Source organism: Poecile atricapillus, chromosome 1 (genome assembly GCF_030490865.1).
Source record: "Poecile atricapillus isolate bPoeAtr1 chromosome 1, bPoeAtr1.hap1, whole genome shotgun sequence".
Lineage (NCBI taxonomy): Eukaryota > Metazoa > Chordata > Aves > Passeriformes > Paridae > Poecile > Poecile atricapillus.
Window position 1 is genome coordinate 133,892,520 of NC_081249.1, and position 25,792 is coordinate 133,918,311.

The 25,792-nt window shown below is 39.8% G+C and overlaps 1 protein-coding gene across 3 annotated transcripts in view; it reads right to left on the bottom strand.

Moving 5' to 3' along the window:
• KCNQ1 (potassium voltage-gated channel subfamily Q member 1) overlaps positions 1–25,792 on the bottom strand; it is a 334,459-nt gene that overhangs the window by 292,724 nt on the left and 15,943 nt on the right. For 2 of the 3 annotated variants that reach the window (XM_058855429.1, XM_058855420.1), the window contains exon 2: positions 131–221. In XM_058855429.1, coding sequence (XP_058711412.1) covers positions 131–221 — 91 coding nt within the window. Of the gene's footprint in view, positions 1–130; positions 222–18,256; positions 18,299–25,792 lie in introns of those variants that run through there. The other variant, XM_058855435.1, reaches the window with a different exon arrangement.

The following is a 25,792-nucleotide window of genomic DNA, read 5'->3' on the forward strand; positions in this document are numbered from 1 at the left end:
AGGGAAAAGCAGAAAAATCTCCTGTCAATTTAGCCATAAAGAACATTTTGTTTGATATGGTGTTAGCACAGGAGATCAGAATTTGCACATTAAGAAAACACATAAATCACATTAATGTCCGCATACATACCATCCAAAATAATGTCCCTGTAGCAAGGGCTGCATACTGCTCAATTGTAGAAAGCACACTGAAGATAAGGCATATCAGCACAATAAGGAAGCTGCAAATAAAAAGAAATTAAAAAATTAAAATAATACTATGCACTGTAATAACCCATAGGGAGAACAGATAATTATGCCACCACAAATCATCTGTTTACTCTGAAATGTCATTGGTATTGTATAATAATGGTAAATTTTGCATGATCCTGCTTCCTTTTGGATAGTTTATTTCTCTTCAGACACTGAGGTTTCAGGTTGGACATTATCAAAAATGAATCCATATGCTAACACTAGCTTTAGCCTACCTCTAAGATTTGTTGTTTCCTGGCCCCTCATGAAAAGAGCATTCCTTGCTCTTTCCCATTTTAAGGACTACTCTCTCTGAATCACCACACAACCCCCAAACATGCTTCAAATATTTGCCTTTTTTCTAATCCAAAGCCCAATAAACTAAAAAATAAATAAATAAAATAAAAATAAATAAATAAATCACAGCTAAGCCAAAGTTTAATAGGCTATGCTACACTGTCTTTGATAATTCATCCCTAAAAGGCTCCAAATAAATAAAGGCTGACATTTGGCATTTGAAACACAACCTAGGTCTGATTCCACCTAATTCCAAACCCCTGCCATGGGCAGAGTCACCTATCCCTAAAACAGGTTGATCGGAGCCCCACCCAGCCTGGCCTCGAACACTTCCAGGGATGGGGCTGACACATTTGTCCTTAGGGAAGGGGTCCTGGTTTCCACCATAAGATTTGGGACAGCCAGGGAAGCAACCCAGCTGTCTGTCACCTCCCAGAAATCATCTTTCCCCACCTGGGGAGCAAGGCTTCTCAGCCCTGCAGCTTCTGCCCTCAAATCCTTTCCTGAGCAGCTTCAGCTGTGCCCACCACAGGACTGCTGCTTCCCCTAAAGGAACGCAACACATTTGGGAAGAAAACCCTTTAGAACGCAAACTGGATGCTATCCACTACACATTAGCCATAGGCAGCTTCCAGTTCCCAAAGAACTGCATTTTTCTTTCAAAAACACAACATGAGAAATCAGCAAGACTGAAAACATCCACTTGTTAAACACAAAGTTGCTTGTTAGGGCTGTTTCTCACTATTTTGTTGAGACAAGCAGCACCAATCCTTTGTACTCAACTGAAACCTGCTGCAAAATCCAGTAACTAAATCACCCATCCTGTTAGACATCTCTAAAACAGTTAACCATTCTTTTTAACTCAAAAAAACCCACAACAAAAAAGACTTGACATAATGAATAAAACTGAACTCAAGAGAAGTATTAAACCAGGACATCAGATTGTCATAGCTCAGCTGAAGTCATCCAGAGCATCTACATTTATCCATAGAAGTGAGCACTCTGGGTGAATCTTTTCAAAGACCAAGCACTCAAGAAAACAAAACCATGTTAAGGTTGACATAAGCTACATCCCTCAATGATTGCTTCAAGAAACAGCATATGCAAGTCCAAAGCACACACAGAAAAATGATGCCAGAATCACAGAACCATTAAGGCTGGAAAAGACCTCTCAGACCAAATCTGACCTTTGAGATTATTGAGTCCAGATTTTGAGACTGTGCTACCAAATAGTGGAGAGAAAGTTTGTAGGTAATTAGGCACAAAAATCAAATAGATAATGAAATTATTAGGGTAGAGATTATCACAATACAAGAACACGTATAAAAATATACTTTACCTAAGCAAAATATAAGTATGGGGGTGTTTGATTCATCTCTAAAGTCTTCTCATTTTACCCTGTATCTCTACCTTTGGGCATTCTTAGCACAAGTAAGCTGTGCAGACAAGGCAGGAGAATGCAAAGGTGAGTCACTCATTTGAAACGTAACATAAAAGTTCCCTAAGTATCCAGCCCCTCTGTCTGCAATATTCTCACGATTGCATAAGAACAATACACGTGACAATGAGAACATAAATGGGGTCAGTTGCACAGAGACAGCTGAGGCTCTCCAGATTCAAAGTCCAACATACACAGAACTACCAGTTCAAAGCCATGAGTTGCAAGGGATGAGCAGTACCAATTCACACTTACTACATCCCTTAATAACAGCAGGCACGTTAGAATGTTTAACCCACATTAAACATGTGTTTAACAACTCACGAAACCACAAGGGGGCAACAAAGCAAAGACTATCCCGTTTCTGTCCTTTTCCTAAACAAACACAAAACCGTAATAAGCATTAAAGTTGAAAGTTCATGTGCCGAAGTGACAAAAAGATAAACTTCGGGTCAATCGTTTGCCAAATCTCTTTGCTTGCTTCTGTTAGAGAAACTCATGGCCGAGGTAAGAACTGCATCAAGTGTCAGTCACTCCACTACCTACCTACTTTTATGGGTTTTCACGAACATAGACTCATTTCAGTCTTACAAACTTTTTTTTTTTTTTTTTTCCATCCCCAGGAAAGTTCTTGCAAATTCACTGCTGTGCTCTTTCCAGGCTGATACGTGAGACAGCTTCATAACCACAAATACACATTATGCCAAGCAAAACAAAGATGCTTGGTCAGGCACTGCTGCTTCACGTCTGTTTCTTTGGCATGAGAGAGATGACACCCACAAGGTGCCAGTGCAGCACCACAGCTGAGCCACCCACCCTGTTACACTGGCATTGCTATTTTGCTTAGATCAAATGCACATAAGGAACAGAAGGTCCAAAATTAAGATATTAAACAAATACACATGGTGTTCTCTTCTTGTATGAGCCTACTGTTTGTTGCCTTTTAAAACTCAGCTGTGTTTTTGTTTTGGTGTTAGTGTCTCCCTTCTTCACCTCTGAAGTATAAGAAGAGAGTGAGGCACCAGTAAAATAGAAAACAAGAAGTGTGGTACTTTCCCCCCCCCCCACCCCTCCTTTTTGACAGTTATCTCCTCTTTCTTCAGCCCCAAGTGGAACACAGATCCTCAGTTACTGCCTAGGCAGCAAAGTCCACAGGAGATAGTTACAAACAACAGTTGCAGGGACAGACTCTGCCTCAAACTTGAATTTGCTTATGCAAAAATCATCCTGGGGCAATTTAACTGGCCAGCCTCAGAAAAGCAAACATTACAATTTTCACAAAATAACCTTATCACTCTTACTGTCACTTTATTGTGATTGCTATTACCAGATTAAAAAAAAAAAATAAAAAAGCTTGTCTTGATACAGATGCTAAACATGTAAACTCTTCATCTAATCAGTAAATATCAGACAAACTAATGGGCAACTGACTCCACTCTGGTACAGATTTTTTAATATACATTTTTCCTTTAAAGGAGAGATAGTCAGCAAACACTGGAATTTCCTAAACTCTAGCAGTCAGACAGGGCTTCACCTCTTGCAAACCATGAGTTTTTAATCTCCTATCTCCTGAAACCCGTTGCTTGTTTACCCTTTATGCATAAACGTGACTGTGTTCAAAACGGAAGCAGAGTGATGAGTTCAGGCTCTCAGCAGCTCTGATCTCACTCTGTGATTGTGGGGCCAAGCAAGCATTAGAGATGAGGAGATAGATAGCCTGTGAAGGTTTTCATGTTGTTTCTCCCGGGTTACAAAGTAGCATCTGCTTGCATGTAGATAAGCCACATCTACTGCATCAGCAGATGCATTTTGAAATACTTAGCTTTGTGGTGAAATCACATCTAACAGTGCTATGGTTCTTTTAAACCAAGAGTTTTTCAAGCAGCTGATCATCTCTGTACTTCTTGGTGTGAAACCACACCACTGTTAAAGCAGTGTGGACATTACAAAGTGGCAGATGTTTTCTTTCATGGACTCAGTTTTTGGTAGACTAGTACAAGGAGAACCTGTGTCCTCTCAGACAGAGCTGTTTTACTCTAAGCCAGCTTCTCTGGTTGTCTTTTCAACTCAGTTTTCCCAGGCAGCTGCATACGTGGTGGAGCCAGACCCAGAGGTGGAGCTCTCAGTGTGCATGAAGCAGCACCAGGACACAGCACTCGGGTCTCACTTTGAGCTCACCAACACTCCAAGCCTGTAACTGGACTCGTGTCTGTGCTACACCACCCTCTAAAAGGAAAGCATGAACACAGACACTGCTGTATAGAGTTACACGAGGCACTGCCTGCATGGGTGTGCAGATGTGGACAAACATTTAATAAATAATAAATTTTGTCTTGCTTTGTTTTGTCAGTCAGACAATTTAGGTAATCTTTTGTCTCGAACAGGTTTGAGAAGCTAGAGCATTTCCACAAAAGAATCATTCAGCAGACAAGGGAACACAGCTAGCCAGCATATGTGCTGTACTTAGCAACAGATAGGAAACATATTGAGAGCTAAAGGTAGAGTTAATGTTTTCTGACTATTTTAGGATATTTTTTGACTTACCGACAGACCTATGCCTTTTTCCCTGACCTCAGTGTCAGCTGCAGGAACTTGACATATTATAGGTTGCTATCAGTACTGTGCAGCCTTCAGCCCTGAGCTGCTGAGTTTTTTCTATATTTAACTATGATTTTTGAACATTAGCATGTCTTTTTTGTGGCTTGAAACAACGTGTGGAATGATCAAAGGAACAATAAACCACTTACTGAGAGATAACAATACTCATTTAGTGAATGTCACAGGTAGGAGAACTGATAAAGGCTTATAAAATATGTCCAGTGATATGACCAGAAACATTTAAAAAAACAGTGCATGAGACATGCTGGAAGTACTTACTCACCAGACTAATACAGTCTCATGCACATGCAGCTGTTATCATCAAAACCAGTATTGAAATGTGGGCAGATTTCATTCCTTCTTGCAGTGTTTCTTACATACTCCCAGTGGGAGTCTTTCCATAAACCAGGAAAAGGTTGCCATTGGGCTACAAACTGAGCTGAAACCTTAAATACACTCAATGGATGAGAAGGGACATGCAAAGTTCAGCTCAATTTATATCAACTTGAGCTCCAACCATCCAGGAAGACAGGCAGTTTTTCCTTGTTCAGTGTCATGAGCTGCCTTAAGTCTGGTTTTTCTAACCAGTTTTATTCATTATAGCTATCAGTCTTGAAGATATCCAGCTACTGGTGCCCTTGCATACAGGGAATATTATTTCAGCTGGCAACTGCCAGCTAAAAAGCAGTTACGAGCACATGTGCTTTATTTTTTTTCTTTGGTATGAGGTCAGTGACAGTTCCAGCTCACCCTCACTGTCTGCTAGAGAAAATAACTGTAACTAAAAAAGAATATTCTGTGAAAAATTTCTTTAGTGTGCTTCTATGTGCTTAACTTTCTACCTAACTCCCTTCTTGAATCTGTGTCTGCCCTTATTTTTACACAAGAAGATTGTCTTTCTTGGAATGCACAGCTCTGTTCAGTCACATACATGATCAGTCATCTATCCGGTAACTCAGGTGTGGTTTTGTGGGATTTTTAGTTTGTGGGGCTTTTTTACAGAGTAAATAACTTTTTTTTGCCATTTAGCCTTTAACTGTGAGACATTTCTTAAGTAAACGAAGTAATTTAAAGCTTAACCCCCTCTAAATATAGAGGTTTACAGGAACTGGAAGGATGACATTGAGAATGAACAACACGAGTGCACAGATTAAACTTGGGCAGATTCTTATCTCAATCATCATAATTTGCAAACTATGATGCTGCTGCATATCCAGTTCACGTTAGCTCATTAAAACATATGACAGCATCATTATTTCATCTTTCATCCCCATGGCTTATATTTGCTGACGCTTTTCAGACTGTAAAGGCAAAGGTCAGTGGTGTCAGAAAAGGACATTTTCATGCAGCTTTCCAGGTTACAAATAGCGTTATTGCAATGAGGATTTAGATGGAGAGCTTCAGGTAAGAGACACACTGGAGACTCTTTCATTTTGTCATACACTCTGCTGCGTTCCATGCCAGCAAACTCCTTACTTAATTTACATCAGGAAAATCCTCATGAAAAACTTCAACGGGTTTTTACTGCTATGAGTCAACATAAATCCCTAACCACCTCACAAGTACCACATTGCTATTTCCACAGTACAAACACGAAAACATTCAGAACTAACCCATATCAAGTAATTTCTTAGTGTAGTGAGGCACCACCACGTTTTTGTTCTTTCACTCAACATATTTTGGGATAGCTTGAGAAAAAAAAAAAATTCTAAGAAAAGGTAAAAGGGAACAGGTAGAGCATGTAAAATAAAGGACAGCTGATAAGAAGAGAAAAAGGAAGTCTATGACATAAACAGCATTGCTAGGAATCTAAAACAGGATGGCAATTTATTTTATAGGTTCATCAAGGTATAGTGCCAAGTATAAATACCAACCAGTGCTTTTAAAGGTGAGAAACTCAGGATTGTTTTTTAAAAAATAAGCAGGATTTCACAAGGCAGAGAAAACTTTCATCCTTAATGAAATTCACCCATGCAAATACCCCATACGTGTAGGTCTTACGCTGAACCCTTTAGCAAGTCTGAAGTGAATACTAAAAGAACACTAACTCTGTCATGACTATGGACTACGAGAGCACGGTGCCAGGCTACTGACAGAAAGCTAAATGAGCATTTAATTATCCAACTGGTGGACACCAGAGGTCCTCCATCACTTAACTCTGTTAAAAATAAAAAATTTGTTTGTAAGAGAATGGTCTGGTGAAGGTACATGGTTGGAAAGGAGGAGCCCTGAACTCAATTCCTCTTTGCCCATACCTTAAGCCATTAAGGCTTAAGTAAGGACTAATGCATTTTAATAATGCATTAATTTTATTAACTACAGCAGCTGTTCATGCATTACCATGAAAAAAAGAAAAATGCTACAGAAAAATCACTGTAGCAAGGAGTTAGACCAGCAATCTACACAAACCATACGTGAAAATGAAACAAGTTTAAAAATGAATAAATACATAGAGAAGTACTTTAGTGCCAATAACAAAAACAAACAAACAAAAAACCCCAAACAAACAAAACCACACACAACCAAAATAACCCCTTAGGGGTTTAAGTCTCTGGCCATGCAGGCTCTTTGCATGGTTTTTCTCTAGGGATTTGTCATCTCTTCTTCTGTTTTGTTTCTGAGGCAGGGGAAGGAAGGAGGGGTGCAGCACCTCCCCATCCTCCAGCTTCCCTGCAGCAGGAGGATGCCCAGCAGAGGGGGAAGCACCCTGGCATTCATGCAGGGAAGCATGTCTCCCTCCAGGACCTGGCTACAACAGCTTCCTGTCCAACACACGCTTCCTCTCTGTTATGTCCAACACAGGTCAAGCTTGTAGACAGGTCACTGTTCTCAGCTGTCACTTGCCATCAAAAACCCTCCAACAGACAAAGTGCGAATGCTCTGTTTGTCTTAGCTCAGCTCTATCAGATGGAGCTTCCTGTTAATATGTATTTGTTCCAACTCCTAAGGCAAAGTAGACTTGGTGCTTCCTGAAGGAAACAATGGCATAATTTTTAACCAGCTCCACGACTCTTTGTCAAAGAAATGCTATCTTCTGGCTCCCATGTAGAAAAGCAGATTTATTGGACAAGAATGATCACATACGATGCGGGGCAGTCTGATATTACGAAAAATAAGTCAACTATACAGCTAAATAGGCAAGGCTTCTATCACACTTACCTGGCTCTTCTGGGAGGTTAAAGCCTGTAAAAATGATTTAAATTTTGGGCAGCGTACCAAAGCACAAAGCACACAATGAATCAAAAGTCACTTAGGATACAGCACCAGAATTATTGCAGGAAAGGCCTGTAAGGTCTTGGCAAAGGGTATGATTGCAATAGAAATGTGAACTAGACGTCAAGATGCTTCAAGAGGAAAGGTTAACTACTCACAAAAGCAATGTTATTGCATCCTGCAACGAGGTATTGGTTCCTTTGAGAACAGGCACGGATTGACAGGAAAAAGATGATAGGTACTAAGAAAGTGGAAAATGAATATGCTACATTTAAAACAAGTGCATAGGAGAGTTTAAAACAAGAGATGGGAACTGCTGGACTGCAGAAAATTTACCAGCCCTCCCCAGATAGTTCACAACAGGTTTCCAACGTGCCTCATCATTAATATGACACCCCAACATAGCAACACAACAGCCATGGAAGGAGTAAGTTCACATGTGCAAGTAAGGGCATCACCCAACACTAGAAACTAAGAGAATTGTTGGAGTTTTCTTTACATCAGGTTTAACTAGAGGAAAACATGTAATTTTTTTTTATCAGCCAGTTCTGGAGACGCATTCTTTTAATGGGGGAGAAGAAGAATGTTCTAGAAACTGAGTGCCAAAATACTGTGCAACAAGTAGAACTTGTTTTGTCGTTGGAGTATTTTACATTTGGTCTGAGCACTCACTACACCACTACCCCACTTTTCTTGTAACAGCAGATTTAAGGCAGCAGAGCTTTAATTATATAGTGTCCAAATATTAAAAGAAAATTACTAAAAGTTCTCAAAGTATAAAAACTATAAAAGGCAGCTTCTGAAAAATTGCCAAGACTAGGCTATTCCTCTGCTTTACTGTTATCAAACCTAAATTAAATAAATCTTTCTAAATAAAATACCTTTTCTTAAAATCAACACTTTTAATAATTACTTTCCTTAAATACATTATATTTCTTTCAACAAGTAACAATATTTACTTCCAATAGTTTATCTTGTTTGGGCTGGCTGAACACTATTTTCTAGCTTGATCTGACAAAGCAATTCAAGAGCTCTAAGTACTACCTGTTGTTTTGGGTTTTTTTTCCTGTTATATACTTTCATCCCAGCAGCACTGCTACAAATCACTTTGCCTCCCCCTGTAAAGATCCGAGAAAATTGCATCGTGACTTCTAGAGCATGAGCATCTTATAATGCTGCAGAAAACTGGACTTGGTCAACTTTTTAGCTCACAGACTTCTTGCTTAGGGAGCAGCTTCTGGATACTGCAGTTAGCCAAGTAAGTATCCTGCTCCAAAGAAGCAAAACAAGGCAGAAGAAAGGAAACATTGCCTCCACACCAAAGGGGAAAAGGCACTATGCCACAATCTTGTGCAGCTGATGGACTAGTGCATGAAAAGTTGGAGGCTAACTGTATGGCAGTACCAATCAGGGCTATGGTACTAAATATTCCATAAAGAAAATCCCACATTTCTAGCTCTCTAAAAGCAATACTGATATTTTTGACAGCAGCCTTTATTCTTCAATTGTGAATAGAGTGAAACAGTGAAAGGGACTAAAAATCAACAGAGAGATAAACATCCAAATGGGGAAGAAGCAATCATACCATGAGCTACGTGGACCTGGACAGATACTTAATGTGATTTATTGCAAATGCCACAAAAGTGATACCAGACCTGAGCAACTGGGCAGCCTCCTCACCTGATCCCCCCAAGTGACTATCGAGCTCCTTTCTGCTAAAACCAGTGTGTCTGAAAGGCACTTTCATCAGTGCTGGCAAGTAAGATGAAGACCGTGAGAAAGATCTGAAGCTGGGATAAGTGCTCTCACCAGGGCTTCCATTGTGACCCTCTGCTTTAATTATTTAAGGGTATAGTTGACAGATGCTTTCACAGAAATCAGTCTTGTCATCATCTTTTGAGCTTTTCCAAATTCAGCTCTGGGCAGCACTTTACTAGGGACACTGGGGGGAGAAACATGGCACCCTTCATGTATTATAGCTTAGAAACAAGGAAGAGAAACTACAAGACAGGTTAACATTCCTGAGGTGAAAGCAGAGGAATTCAGCAAACAGAGGTATTTCCATTCCCAGGGGAAAGTATTTGCTGAGGGAAAGACGTGACGCTTGAAAGCTATGACAACTTGACTTCTTAGTTTGCTTTAAGCATGATGGAAAGTTCAAGTGTCCCCTGGAAGAAAAGAATGAAGAGAGTCTAGAAAGCCACAGGCAGCTTTTAATTTTGTGGTGAGAGAGCCTTTCTGTAAATACAAAAGTCTATAAATACACGCCATGAAATACAGGAATGCTCAATGCTCCATTTCCTCAAAAAAAGTCTATATAGGTTAAATTTCCAAAGTGAAATCCACACTATGCTTCAAGAGCTTTAGCTTTGAGCCCTCACCACGCAACAGACAGTTTTTCAGACTAAAAATTATGAGGATAATTATTTCTATTTTTCCAGCAGTGAAGTTGGCCGTTAGTGGAAGTTCTAATTGTCTATCACAAGGCTAAAAATTCTGCTGTATCATTTGAACTGACCTGCCCTGAATTAAACAAGGTAACATTAAGAGAAAATGGTTCAAGAAAGTAATAATCAGTTCTGAGGCCTGCATCCAGGAGGCATTTCAAGGTGGTTCAGTGTCCAAGACACATTTCAAAATGGGACTTCAAACTTGAACACTCAACTAGCAAAGTTCTTTGCAAGAGAAGTTAAGATTAAGTAATGAAATATGTTAGATGCTTCATACACCAAACCTTACAGGAAGGGCTCCTGATCAGGTATACAGTGCCTCTATGTAACATTAAAAAAAAATGTAATCAACTATTAATTGGACAATCAACTGTGCTGTGGGTAACAGCCCCCAGCTGCCAGACATGCACTTGGCTTTTCACCTGCCCACACACTCCAAATCAAAAAGCCACAAGGCATCAAAACATTTCTGGGAATCGTCTTTTGATGCTGCGGGAAAAAGAAACACTGTTTATCTTGTAGTGAATCTCACATTCTGTCAGGTAGCTTCCAGAGCAAGGATTTATTAGAATTCATTGGTGAAAAAGACTTGAGAGATGGTAACACTCTGTGGTACATCAGAAGGCCACACAGGGAGGGGAAAGTTACCATAATGCCGTAATTCTGATATATCATTGCAGGACAGCATGAGGAAGCAAGAGTCCAGTGCCTGAGACCACTGCATTCCAGTGTGCTATTCCAGTGTTAATACAGACATAAAATTATTTAGGTTACAGCTTCAAACTATATAGCAAGTGCTTTCTAACAGCATGCAATACATTTCTGAAAGCAGTGACAGAAGTCAGAAAGGGGCAAAACAATTGTTTTGCACATTGCCTTGAATAATAAATGAAATTCCAGTTAATTATTAACATTGCAAGGCCCAACATCATATGTAAAAGCTTGACTATTAAATTGTTTCAAATACATGGAGGAAAGCATGCAGTACATCTACAACATTAAGATATCAAAAATATTAAATTACAAAAATTTAGGACTCAAAAGAATTCCAGAATCCTACCTCCTTTAGGCTTTATAAATGGCAGAAAAATTTAGTGCATTAAACCATAATACATATATTTTCTGCATATCCCTTTTTAAAGTGCCAATATTTCTATGTGTGTATTTAGTTTTATACGTGGTGCTGTACAATGAATAATAATAATAATAAACATAAATTTGTTACACATAAAGCTAAGTACAAGGGGGCAAGACTCGATGAGAAGCAGACCTGGAAGGGTTCTCTTCTGGAAGTCATCATTTCAAGGTTAAACTACCAGGAAATATCAAACTTCGACTTTCTGTCGAAGTTCAGTGCCCTTGAGATTAAGCTGCCATTTCAAGTGTATGTTTAGAATGTGTCAAAAACGTATTGATATGATCCGCCAACATGTTAACAACATCCACTCCAGTAACATATGACCTCATGGCAAAAATTATGCTCCAAGATACTACTCTTGGCCCTGAAACACCAGTCATTTTAAAGGAGCTTTAACAACATTCCAGCAGCACCCAAAGACCTAAGGGAATCACGGGGTCAACTTCAGCCACCTCTGTGACACTGCACTAATGTATGTCATTCTGCACACACAACTGGCTGCCAACCATGATATTCAATAAGAAACTCTCTGGTAGTCATTTTATTTCTTGGGGTCTGCTAGTTCCCCCACTGACTTTTCATTCATGGGAATTTCTTGTTTAGAATCCTGTAGATTCTGGTAGCACTGTGCAGAGAGAGAAAAGGCAGAGCTGAAAGATGCAGAGAGAAACACCATAGAATCACCCATCAAGAACACTGAACTTCCTGCTTTGCTTTTTAAAAAACAAGGATTTCTATGGTCATAATAAAAGATATTAATACTAGCAGCCTAAAATTTTAAAGGCAATTCCAAAAGTGCATCGTAATGAAACCATTACACTTCCCATACATCAAATCATCCATAAAATTCTTCAATGTAAGAAACAGATTTTCAGGTGTGTTCTTCATCCAGGAACACAGTCATTATTCTTTTGAATAAATTTTTAACTTAAAGCATTGATCGCTTTTGAACATGTAGTTCAAGTTACAGGTACTAATTGTTTCTGACCAATCAATCCCTCGTGAATTTATAAACTACGAAGTTAGTCAAGTGGAAGATTCAGGATCCTTACTCTATGTTGACAAATTTCACATTAACTAAAAACAGGCAAAAATTGTGATATGGAGGACGTACTAGTCACTTTGCAAGTCACAAGACAAATGAAAGCAAATGACAAAAGAAAAAACAGTTTACCTCCCTCTTGAAACTGCAGCTTTAAAGAAATATTTACTTCTTATTTCCAAATTATTCTAGAAACAGTCTTGCACAGATTAAAACACAACTTCATTTTTACTGGATTTTTTTTTCAGAACAGGCTGTCCTTTGGAGCTCAGAATTTCAGGCCTGACCATTTAGACTTTTTATTTAAAAAGAAAAAAAAGGTTTGATTTCTTTGTAGTCCTCAGGACTAACTGGAGACAGAGGGGTCAGAAAGGTCGCTCTGTCAGTTTGTCAATGTTAAAACCCAATCTGCAATGATCAATATTGTTTTGAAAGATGCAAAGCATTTCAAGAGCTGTAGAAGACTGAGGAACACCAAAGTCATCAGTGCAGCACAAGCCTGAAGGACACAGTTTGATTACAGCCATGACTGAAGTGGCACCTGTGCCATTGGAGAATACTTTTCTCTGCAGTTTCACCTTCGTCAGTACAAACAAAAGCATTGTTCTGCTTGGAAAGTCTTTGGCAGCAGAATGGGGAAAATAACAAAGTATCTCTAATGTGCATAGCACAAAACATTTGTTTCATAATCTGATGGAGCAAATTAATTTCTTGAACAGCTGACAGGATATGCTTAATTAAAAGGGGAAAAAAAATGTGTGGAAGGGAGCTTTCTTAATCTGTGTACTCCTTTTTTCCTTCTCCAAGGAATTGCTGGGCAGATTCCTGCTCCATGTAGTCTGCGTGTGACTTTCACCTGAAGCAACCCTGAATATCAGAAACCCAGAACCAGTGAAATCCTCTTGCATTTATGTTTCTTAGATATTGTTTATATTTTTAATGTTTCTTAGATAAATAGAGTAGATGGTGACACACATTTTGACTATCTGCTGCTCAAAGGCCCACAACCATTAAAAAAGGAAAGGTAAATACAATGGTGTCTTTTCCATAAAATGATTACTTTTTGAAAAGGTATTTAGCACTATTGATCTCAAATAAAATTTGAAAAACTGATCTAAGGACAACTAATTTATAAACCTAATGTTTTCCAGACTTCCTTTTATATATTGTTTCTCACTGTTCAACAAATACCAAAATAAAGTCATGCTACTTTGAGATATCCTAATCAATTCTTAATTGGGAAGAAGGATGCAATTTCACATCATCCATCTCTGACACAGACTTCTGGCAGAATAGTACTTGTAATAAAAAAAATATTATTTTTAGTATAACTCTGGCTCCAGACCTACATTTGAGCCCCAAAAATCTCGTATTGTATATCCATAAAAAGTGGGGCACACCAGCAAAAACTATACTTGTGTTTGAGTACTGAACTCCCTCATAATATAGACTTCAACACAAAAATCAAAACCGAAAGAAACCCACAATTATTCTGAACAGTGAGAAGCTTCTTTGTCTGAAACAATCACTGAACTTTTAGAAGTCATCTATGGAGCTTTTGTTCTTTGCTCAAGTTGGCAGAGATGTTTCTCATTCACCTCAGCCACTTAACCATAAGTTAAAATAATATTATCACACCCACAGTAGACAGTTCCAGAAACAGGCTCCTTTTTAAAGCCCCTGTTTCAAAGGTTTTGTTGTTTTGGTTTTTTTTCCTGAGACTGACGCCTTCACCTTAAAGTAAATTGTCAGACAAATTGCTGCTGCTCCCTACCACAAGAGCCCAGGAACAATCTGGAGATGGAAACTGCCTCAAGTCAAGCATTTATGAGAGTCAGGGGAGAAAAAAGATTCACTGGAGAAAGAAATGATGTCTGGGGAAGCACAGGTGTGGGAGAATCGAGGCTCCTGAGGGAAGACTCCAGCAGATGGCCCCAAAGCAGCAGCAGGGCTCAGCAGAGCTCATGCACAGCGAGTGCAATTCCCAGCAGCTTTCTGTACACCCAGCAAAGGCAACCACAATCCCAACCCCAGTTAGGTCTGCTGGTACTGATGCACCTAAGAATGCACAGTTCTTTCATTAAAGTGAGTAAAAGCTTTATTTAGTTCTGTTAGTTACTTAAGAACATAAACCAATACGCAAAATTAAATCTGGTCAGAAGTTGTGATCACTTAAATGGACATTTATTTTTTAAAGTTTTCCAAGGACAGTATTTCTATTTTTGATGGTTACAGAGCTGCACAGCTTTTCAAAAGCTTCTTCCATTGTGATTAGAAAAACTTCAAATAATTGTAGAGAGTATTTTAGGCAGGCATTTCCAGCTTATTTTAGGAAGACAATTCCCATTAATAGAAGGTCAGAATGAGGGTAGAGCACGTATTTCACTACATGTCATTACTCACACACTTCCAAAGTCAGTTGTGTCAAAACCCTGTTAAGAAACTTAGGTATGGTTTCCCATACACAAACACTAAAAAAGCACGTGCTCAAAAAGCACATGCATTGCTCAAAAATCAATGCATTCTGAAATGGTACTTTCAGGCTTCACACACGTGTCTGCCTTAAATCTATCTCTTCAGAAAATGTTTCATTAATCACAGCTGAAAAATCAAACTGGCCTTCCTCCACATGCAGGAAAGTGTGCTTGGACCCAAGGAGTTGTGCTGATTAATGAGCTTGCTGCCTAACTTAATAAAGAGATAAAAAGAAATAGGACTCTAACTTTTCAATTTCTTTTTTTTTTTTTAGTGATACAATGGGATAAAGAAGATCAGATCAGATCACTGAAGCATAAAATGGTTTGGGTTGGAAGGGGCCTTAAAGATCAACTAGTTCCAAACCCCTGCCATAGGCAAGGTCAGCTTCCACTAGACCAGATTGCTCAGAGCCCCATCCAACCTGGCCTTGAACACTACCAGGGATGGGCCACCTATAACTTCTCTGGGAACTAGTTTTAAAGAAATTCAGCAGTATCTAGTTTTCTTAATCTGCTTTTTACTTAAATTCCACCCCCTTCTTACTCACCAGCTATGAGGCTGTCATGCAAAAAATCTAAGACTTCAAAAATACGTCACAAACCAAGAAATTAAAGTTCTGCATAACTTCTACCCCAATATTCTTTCTGATCTCATGTAGTTCCCTTGCTCTTCCAGATTGACCTTTATTGAAAGCATACTGCATGCTGTGTATTGCAAGTCTGCAGGCACAGAGCACATGCTTTGGTCAGGTAAAAACTGTAAAAGAAAAAAGAAAGTGGATGTCAGCTACTTTCTACTTCCTAAGTGCATGTGAATATCCACTGCAGTGACCTGTGAAGCAATCATCGTCTTCATCTGCCAGCAAAGAGAACTGAACAGCAGGGAGATTAAGTGACTTGTACAAGGTCACGTAGCACGTGTGATGCAGAGCTGAAGATAGATCCCAAAGGACCTGGCTTCCAAGAGTGAGTTCCACACAGCTGGGCCAGCTGTTTGCACAGAAGCCAGCAGGCAAAGGGAGAGCAGACTCATGTAAGTCACACTGGGCAGGCAGAAGTCAGCACCTCTGAACCATTCCCGAGTCCCAGTAAAGCCACCACCAAGCCTCAGCGTGGACACTGCAGATGTCAGAGCAGAAGGGACAAAGCTGCTGCATCCCAACAAATCCAGCACCACCAGCTTGCTGGCCACCTCCCCTGGTGCCCAATGCTGAGCACCCTGCTGGTCAGCCAGCTCAAGGGGGAAGACCTGAAAAACTGGGACCACCCTCAAGAAAGACCCTGACCCAATCCATTTGCATTCCTGGTGCTCTCTTGTCTTCTGAGGAAGGGCGAGAGCTGTCACTAAAGGACATGAAATGATTCACATGAACACTTCTCAGTGTTAGAACAGGAAAGAACCAACCTTTATTCTCTGACTCCAGTATTTATAGATTCTCAGCAATGACCAGGGATTGGATAATTAAGTTACCACTTTCCCAAGCACACTGGTCAGGCAAAACGTCTATCAAAAGACATTTCTTAGAAGGAATGTGATAAACAACTTATGTTTATAGAACTTTCATGGGAAAGTAACTAAAACTATGAAAACATTATCAGAAGGCTTAATTTTCAGGGTGACAGAGAACAATCCCTGCAGCCCCCACCTTGGCAAAAGGGAGACATCCTGCCTGAGGGGCTGGGGCATGGAGGATGTGGGACAAACACTGAAACCGTTTTGGCCATGCCAAAGGTTCCTTCTCAGCCTCATTTTTAACATCCGTCTTTCATCTTTAACATCCTGACAAGCTATGTAGCTGCTTAAGTAGTAAGAAATTTGCATCTTCTTGAGGCGGCTTACAGAAGAGTCACTTCTAAACACAGGGAGAAAGTATTTGCTTGATAATTTCACTCAAAGGGATGGAAGCAAAAAGCAGAAGTTTATAAGAGTCCCTTAAAGTTAGCCTTAGGACACTGAGAAAATTATACAGAGTGGGTAAGCTAAAGGCCTTAAAAACAGAAGTCATGTAGCTTATACCTGAGAGCAGCTGAAAGAGGGAGACCACTGGGAATGATAACAGAACAGAAAAAGGGCAGTCATCCAATTAAAAAAAAAAGGGAAAAAAGTGCATTATAGCAGCAGCATGTATGTTTACAAGCAGAGCAAGACTGAATTTATCAAAAATAAAACAAAGTAGTAATTCAAATACAATATAAGAGGTAATAACTTGTCTAAGTTTCATGTGCCAAAAGGGACCCAGAACCCTCTATTGCTCCTTGCATCTTATATTAGAAAAATAAGAATCTGTATTGAAGATAAAACCCCATGTAACAATCTAGAGCATTAGAGAAGACCAGTGCTTCCTATCAGAGAAAGTGTCCAGCACTGTAGCCAGGTGATTTTTTTCTTTATTTTTATGTTGTGATGTAGCTAACAAAGGGTTGAAATGCACCATTCTTTGAAGAATCTGTTTCTATTCCATTAACTTCCCAAATACCAAGGAGGTATTAATTATGCACATAAACCCATTGTTTGATTCAGGATTTTGTGTAGAGCAGAGATCTCTACTTACATGTAGGTGAGGAGCACACCACAGCAGTGGGCACAGACACAGATCCCTTTACACCACTCAGTCTTTCCAGCAAGACAAGTCCTCACAGGAGCATTCTGGACTGACATAAATTAATTCTTGTCTATTATAAGGCAGCTAAGCTCTGCTGAGGCTTCATTAGCTTCTTGCAAACCCATATGAGCTTTCAAATGTTATGATGGGCAAAGCTTCCAGTATTTCTTTCTGGCCTTGTTAACATTGAGCAAGGTGTAGAACTTGGCAATGAGGAAATGAGCATTCAAGCAGTGATCAAGCCAAGACATCCAGAGTACCAAGACCTTCAAAGACGTATCAGCTACCCAAGAAATCAAGCGTGAGTGTGAAATATCAAACGTGTCTTGCTTCTAGTAAAGACAGGGAAATTTGTGTTTCCAATTTTAAATTGGTGGAAGGGGAACAAAGGAGAAAGTCTGAAGTTGTGACTCCAGTGCAGGTATTTTACCCAAGTCAGCAATAAAACCATCTTTAATCCAAAGCAGTATAAATACAGATTCATGGGTATTACTGCACACCATGCAAAGAGAGAGACTGACTTGCAATCATTTCAGTGTAAGATAGTACAGTATTCCAAGTCATTACCACATCATGTAGCACCAATACAGAACAATTAGCTACTGCCTTCTCATCACTCAGAATGAAGTTTAAAGCTAAATTTATTACATGTTTAAGGATAGAAGAAAAGCAGCACACCATTTCCACCACACCATTATCCACACCATTTCTTCCATCAAAGATTAAGCTCTATAAGAAATTACTTTAAGAAATTTATGTTAAAACTTACAGATCGGTGTCCCAAGTCAAAATTTATCTTTTCTCAGCTACACACCTCCGGTCTTAGAAGGTGAAAGAACACCTTGCTTTGTGGAACTGCACAGAGCCTGAATGGGACATGCACAGCTATATGCAGGCACACACTTCCTTTAGAAGCTGTGCGATTACTTTGTTCTCTGAAATCACAAAACATTCTGCAAGTTTTACCTCTTGTGGTCCATCGTACACGTCATGACATCACCCTCAACACCCTAGATATCAGCAGCCTTGGCAACTAGACGGGGTCAGGCTTGGACAGGAGACAGCTTGCGAACACCAGGCGCCGTGGGCTCCCAAAGCTTGGCTAGAGCTGGCACTTGGATGCGATGCCAAAGGCATCCAGAAGAGCTTCTGCTACATCAGCAGCAAAAGACTGAAAAAGGGAAACACAGGCTTATTGCTCAATAGAATGGGGGATTTGATGGCACAGAAAAGCCAATGCCCTCTTTGCCTCATACTCTATCTGCGCTTGGATGCAAGGTTCAAGGAGGAGATACACTACCAGAAAGAAAACCAGATTGAGTTAGGGATGACTTGAGAGAACTCATCCTATAGCAGGACACATTGTGTCTGAGGGTCTTGAGGGAGATGGCCTATGTGACTGTGATTTGTCACACAGGTAGAGTCCCCCTGACAGCTGAAAAAGATAAAAGTTGCACCCATCTTCAAAACAGCCAAAACAAAAGAATAGAGCAGAGATATTTCTCTGTGCTACAGCTGAAAAAGTCACGGCCTACACCCTATTTCCAGTGTCCTGCTGTAGCTAAGATTGCCACAGACTGCACTCATTCAACTTCACTGGAAGTTCACCCACAAAAGCTACATCCACCAAGGCACAGACATGAGGGCAAGAAGCCAACAATGGAGCAATCAGGAAAAAGGAAATCCCTTGCATCACAAAATTCATCTGTCTGAAACCATCTGGAAATTGACTTTTCAGGATATAAAGTTCACAGCATACTTTCTAAAGAAATGCAAGCAAAAAGATTCACAGGTTTCCTGGGCTTTGACCCAGAATAGACTCGCACATCCTTGTCTGGTTCTATATAGTTCAGAGGAGGATTTAATGAGAAGTAACAATTTACCATGCTATGACAGACAGCCCTTTCCTCATCCTTCTCCAGCTAGTCCTGCTTAATCTTCTCATTTCTAAAAGAATGAAATCCTGTTGTTCCATATCTCTGGGGTGACACGGTACAGAACTCCACAAATCCAAAAATCAGGGAGAAAGATACAACAGCTACTCCCTTCAAATCACACATTTGGAGGAACCCTGTGAGTGACTTATCAGTCACCACACAATCCGGAAGACTGTCTGCTTGAAAGATCCATGATGGCATTTTGCAATTTCTGGTGATTTTTTTTATCATATGGAGAATTCAGGGTGCAAGACTGATGATGTCAGTCAAGTCCCACAGAATGCTAACAGTCTTTTCCCACAGATTTTGGGAATTAGTAAAGGAAATTTATTTCCACCAGGAGAGAAATCCCTGCATGAATAAGTCTTTTAGATTTAGTATGAGAAAAAAGTCTCTGGTTCTTTTACTTCTGTCCACAACCCCAGCACAAACATAGTGTGGAAGTGACAGTCACTCCCTTGTTCTTCATCAGTCCTCATCGGGAAGAGAAAAGGAAAAAAATATGCCTTAAGTGGTTTGATGTTTTTCTTAAGAAAGACATCATTTGTGGATGGCAACCCATCACAACAGCAGCTACACTGAAGTTTAAGAGGGGGGGGGAAAAGTCAAAAAAGAAAAAGTACACTTAAAAACGAGACCTTACTTCAGACTAAAGAAAAGAGAGTCCACATAATGTGCTTTGACCAGCAGGCCTCACAAAGTGCCTGAGAGTAAGCAGGACAGACTCATCAGGTAACTTCCAGGGGTTAGAAAAATTGCATCAAGAATTTCCTAATTACAAGTTATTCTTCCAGAGATCAGCCTGGTTACTGTCAGGTCACAAATGTTCCAACACACACTCCTTTGGCAGCAGATGCTACCTAAAGGTCTTGAAGAGTAGTTTGATTTCCAGGCTTCCAGGGACTGCCTCTGTCATGTTTTGAGACATTCCACCACACACTGTGATCAAATCCTACCCAAGAGACTTGCAGCTTTATCCAAAAAGTTGTGGAGTTTAAATCCTGTCTCTGCTGTAACTTTAGGGGGAAAAGGTTGGTGATTATGTTCTTTTCTCCCTCACCCATTTTCTTGTCTTCTAAACTCACTTCTTTCCTCCTGATCTGTTACTGCTGCAGAAGGACCAAGCAGACACATAAAATGTCCAATTCAAAATATTTTTTCGTGACCCATGAAAATTAAAAAAAAAAAAGAGAGAGAGAAGCAGAAATTTTCAAGAAGAGAATATTCAACAGGGGGATATTTGGAGGTTTTCAGTCTGTATTGAATTTTTATTAGCTCTCTAACAGCATATTTTAGAATTAGGTAGTCTTCAAGAAGGGTTAAATAAATGCAGACAAAGTCCAAGGGGATGCCCACACATGATCATTGTTTGGTATCTCGGGAAACAATTTCCAGCATATCTGGGGAATTAATGCAACTTTGGGGCAATCAAAAATAATTCATCTAGTTTTGCCTCTCTGACACGCTGCTGATTATTCAGTCACTCAAGCTCTCTTTGTTGCAGTTTTGACTCCAGGTTACAGAACTCATCATCCCAAGAGAGTTCCTCTTTTACAGAGTTTATCAGCTGCAAAGATGCCACACACACAGTGGCTCAGAGAAGAACGGGCTCAGGTACACACAGAAACTGGCAAAGACAGCAACAATGGAGCACTCCACAGCACACTGCCAGCGCATTGCGCTCTGAGGCTTGCAGAGGGCAGAGAGCTAAGGGCTCACCATGCTTACAGGGGGCGAAGGATATTAAAAAACCCCTCCAAGCTGACAGAGTAACACAGGAGCACATCCACCTGCAGAATGGCACACATCTTTTCCTCCCAGGTGTGTTGACTGCGCTGCACAACAATCCAGCCTGATGAGCAGGCAGCAGATGAACAGCCCATGCTATCTCCACGTGCTATTGTTCACACACAGGGCTTCTTCCTCGCTGGGCCTGATACACAAGGTGGGAGCTCTTGACGCAAACAGCCTTTGTCCCTTCGTCACAACATTTGTAACACTAACTCATTAACTGTAAATAAGCCAAGTGCAGCTCGTAACGCTGTTTCCCCTAGATCCCTGCATCGCTTTCAAACTTGTTCTATTTGAATGGCTTTTTACCAGCGGCTCCCAAATTAAGCAAGGAAACAAGTCCAACGCATTCAAGGTCACTGTTTGCATGTCCGATTACACTGATGGCTATAACTGTTGTGGTTTTCCACCTTGAGGGGGCAGGAAACTAAAAGTCTTCTGGGTAATCAAATGCACATGCAGAAACAATAAAATACACCCATAAAATGATGAGTGCCAAGCTTATTAATGCAGACTGCCTTGCCAGAAATGGCAGCTAGCTCTCAGTGTTCTTAGGCACCTTTTGCCTCTTCATTTTTTTGCTTCTTTTTGGTGGTTTTGCTTTGCTCTTTGGTGGGCTTTTTTAAGTGCTCCAGGGGTGCAAACAATCGGTGTTCCTAGAAGCCACCACAACAAAAAGCAGAAAAAAAGACATCTGAAAATATTTTCAGTGTGTGACTACTATCTGTATTCTTTACTCATCCCTGGACTATTGTGTTTAGCACAAAAACAGATTAATAAAGAAGGCTACTGTTTGCTGTCACTTCTGCCTAACACTTGTTAAACAAAAGGTGTTACCAACAGGTTATTCGGAACAACAGATGTCCCAAACCAAGCAAAGCATCTTTGAAGGACAGTTTACCCATTTCTCCTGTAGCTGCTTTCCTAAAACACCATCTCATTGTTGCTGTCGTTTGAAAAGACACTTATAAATTATGATAAATTATTATGATAAAGATATGCTCTCCTTTTAGGAACTCAGGAGTCTAAGAAAAGAAAAACTGCTAAAAAGAAGGAGATAGGGGATTGCAAAGCAAGACCATGCTATTTGCTAGGTATTGGTGGGATTTCTGTGTGTTGTCAGGTCCTCTTCTAGGCATCACATAGTAAAATACAAAACAAAGGACTTGAACACTAAGGTAGCCTTGGGAAGAAAACATTTAACATCCCACTCGCTTCAAGAAGAATTTACTATCTGTGACCTCCCCTCAAAAATATTCCCAGCATATTAAAAAAAAAAAAAACAACAACTATAAAAAGTCTTTCTATAGTTTTTTGTCTTTCCTGAGGATTGGGTTTTGTTGGTTTATTTTTTTGCTTGTGATCTGGAGGATGCAAGGGTTTAACTTGAATGCATACCCAAAGCTCTTCAAGGAGATAAACACAAGTATGTACAAGCTACCTAAGAATGATTTCATATCCCAAGTGCTTAAACTGAACAGATTGTTCTAAAAGGTCTCATTATGAGACAAAAGCTGCTAGTTTTTCTACTTGCTTTTCCTATTCTCTTCCAATGTACCCTCCCCTAGAAGAAAATTGGATGCTGAAAATAGATTTTAAAAGTTAGACAAAATATGATTTAGTTTTTTGGCTGTGGTCATATGCTATGCTAGAAAAATAATTTGCTAAAATATACAACATTTTGAGTCAGTTTTCACCACTAGCAAGACTGTCTTTACAAGAGCCACAGTAGGGTGTTCTGGTACTAAATACCTGCAGAAAACCAAACCATAACCACTCACCCTAGGTTATTTTAATAAATTTTTTCCTCCCTCCAACTTTAACCTCAGCTACTGTACACTCTGAAACTAGATTTTACATAATTGTTTCCCAAATAATCAGGAAAAATAAATTATACCTAAAGATTATGCAATGACAGGTAACCTTCAGTGTTTTAACTCTCAAGATTTAAGGCAGCAACATTAATGATTTCAGTCTCAGTGATTTTCCTTGCCAAGCTGCACTATGTGGCAAAATAAGGACCTTCTAGATATTTAGTATTTGCACTAGAGAAGCCATTAATAACTAAAACATTTATTTACTTTCCTGTATTATCTTTAATTCTGAGCAGTGAATACTAAGGTGAGGATTTTAGGGGTTTGCCTTGTTTCATGCTTTTTTTTTTTTTCCTCTTTAGTATTTTGGCTTTAAGTTTTTCAGGATTTTTTTTTTCCCCCAGACTCCTAAGTGCACAGATATCTTTAATTGCCAGCAGAATTGTGTTGTCTAAGCAGCAATGAAAATTTCATACACAGAAAATCAATTAGAAAATCTGTCCAGTACACATAATGTATTATTTATATTCTAGATACAAAAGTACAATTACTACTTCAAGTTCATTTATTATCATCACCTGAAGCTGTGCTGAGCCAAAAGCACACAAAAAATTCTGGCCATTCTTTGCATCAGACACCATAAAGTAACTGATCTTTGCCTCAGCTGATGCATTCTCAAGCAAAAAATTTGAAAAATATCCCAGATTTAATAGTACTTCATATACATACTGAGTTCCAACCCGATTTTTAGTTTGACCCAAAAGGAAACACATTGCTTCCCTCTGTTTCTGGGCACTTTCTTTCAAGCAAAGCAAAGAATGGGTTCACACAGCGACTCAAGCACCGTTTACAGACAGGAGGAGCTAAGGCGTAGTAGTGATGCAGACAGCAAACAAGCTTAGAATGCTTTTTTGTAATGGGAGATGATGATCAACCTAATTAAGAGTTTCACTGCAATTTCATGCATATGCAAATCTACCTGCCAGGTAGCAGAGAAATTTACAGCACTGAATTTGAGTTCAGAAAACCCTCTGCCAGCCAGTAAAAGGTTAGCCACCTGCCATTCTGAGCACACAGGACACACACAATGGCCAGTCACCAGCAAATAGATAAACAGTCACTCTAACAAAGGGGAAGGAATGTGTTAAAAGATGTGAAAGAATGTACAGGCAAAAATTAATGATGGATTCTGGACTTTGCTAAGGTCAACCTTGGCAGAATATTTTTCTAGGAGGAGGAGTCAGCTTGATTTTTGGGGCCTCTTATTCACCATAACTTTAGACTTACCAGAGAGATGGTTCCTGCCAGGTGCCTGAAAACTGCACAGTAATAGATTCATAAAAGCCTTCTACACACACCTGAAATCACAGCTTTCAAATGGCTCAGAAGCCAGAGGATTATAAAAGAATGCAGACAGCAGTCTTTAGGTGTGGAAGCCCCACTGAGCAAACACTGAGGAGACTTTCCAAGCTTTTACAGCCCTGCCCCTAATCACACACTGGGGACTTTCTATGCTGTGGAAACACATACAGACATCATAAAGGAAGAAGGATAAACAAGTGCTTCCCAGTCTGTTACTTCAGTTATCTGACCAACAATGTTCTGAGAGCTTGGAGTGCTCTTCATTAGTAACCTACCTGTTGGGTTAATTTCACCACCACACTGATAACTTATCTGTTTAACCTCACTGCTTTAGCGGGTATTACATAAACCTCTGCCCCTTCCTTACTCTGTATTTCTCCTCAGCTTTCTATCTCCTCCTGTTTTTTCTAACAATCAGAGCAAATGTGCACTTGGCAGGCCCTTGACTCACAGGTCAAGATGACGAAAAACAAATGAGAGTGCATCTCATCAGAGACTAAAGTATGCTTGAGTACTCTCTGAATGAACACTTATACAGCAAGGGTTTTATTACTCTTTTTTTAAATACTCAGCATTTCAAATATTGTATTACACTGAAATCAGCAAGACTTATACCTTCAAAGAAGAATTAAAACCAAAATACAAATTAACACAATAAGAAAATAAAATTATCTCTGAAAACAAAACAGATTGTCCTGCATAACTCCCTGGAAGAGATCAGAAACTGAGTTTCTCAGAAGGCCCATCCTGGTGGCTGGCCTGCAGGGGCCCACACTCCCCAGGACACAGGCTGCAACTCACTGGGCTGGCTCCAAACAAGGTTCCTTTCGTGACCATCCACCACTGATGTCTTTTAGTTGCTTATGACACCTTTCATTCCACACACTGCGCTCTATTTTAAAAGGATGTGTTCCAGCCTTAAAGATAGTTCTGCTTGAGGCTAGCAAAAAAAAGAGCAATTACTGTGGAGGCTGTGTCACATTACACTTCATCAGAAGACTCCAGCATGATCCCTATTATTTATTGTTTGCATTGCCCTAGTACCTAGCAACCTCCACCATGCAGCGGTGTGGTTTTTTTGGTTAAGCACTGCATGCACACACACACAAAAAAAGGCAGCCTGACAGTAAAACTGCTTAAAAGATCAGCTGTGCTCAAAGCAGATTACAGCACATCTAATATCATTGCAGGCCTGAAAGAGCCAGTGCCTTTCAATAGGTGCCAATGTTCACCCAATTATTCAAAATAGATATTCGTAGCTATGTACACCGTACCTTCTGCAGAGTTCCTAGTTCTTATCTCAACAAGTCTCCTGGCTAACCAGGCTGAGTATGCAGATGCATTTGTATTACACGCTGGGTTAAGGACAGATTTTCCAACCTAGAAACATTAAGCATTAAA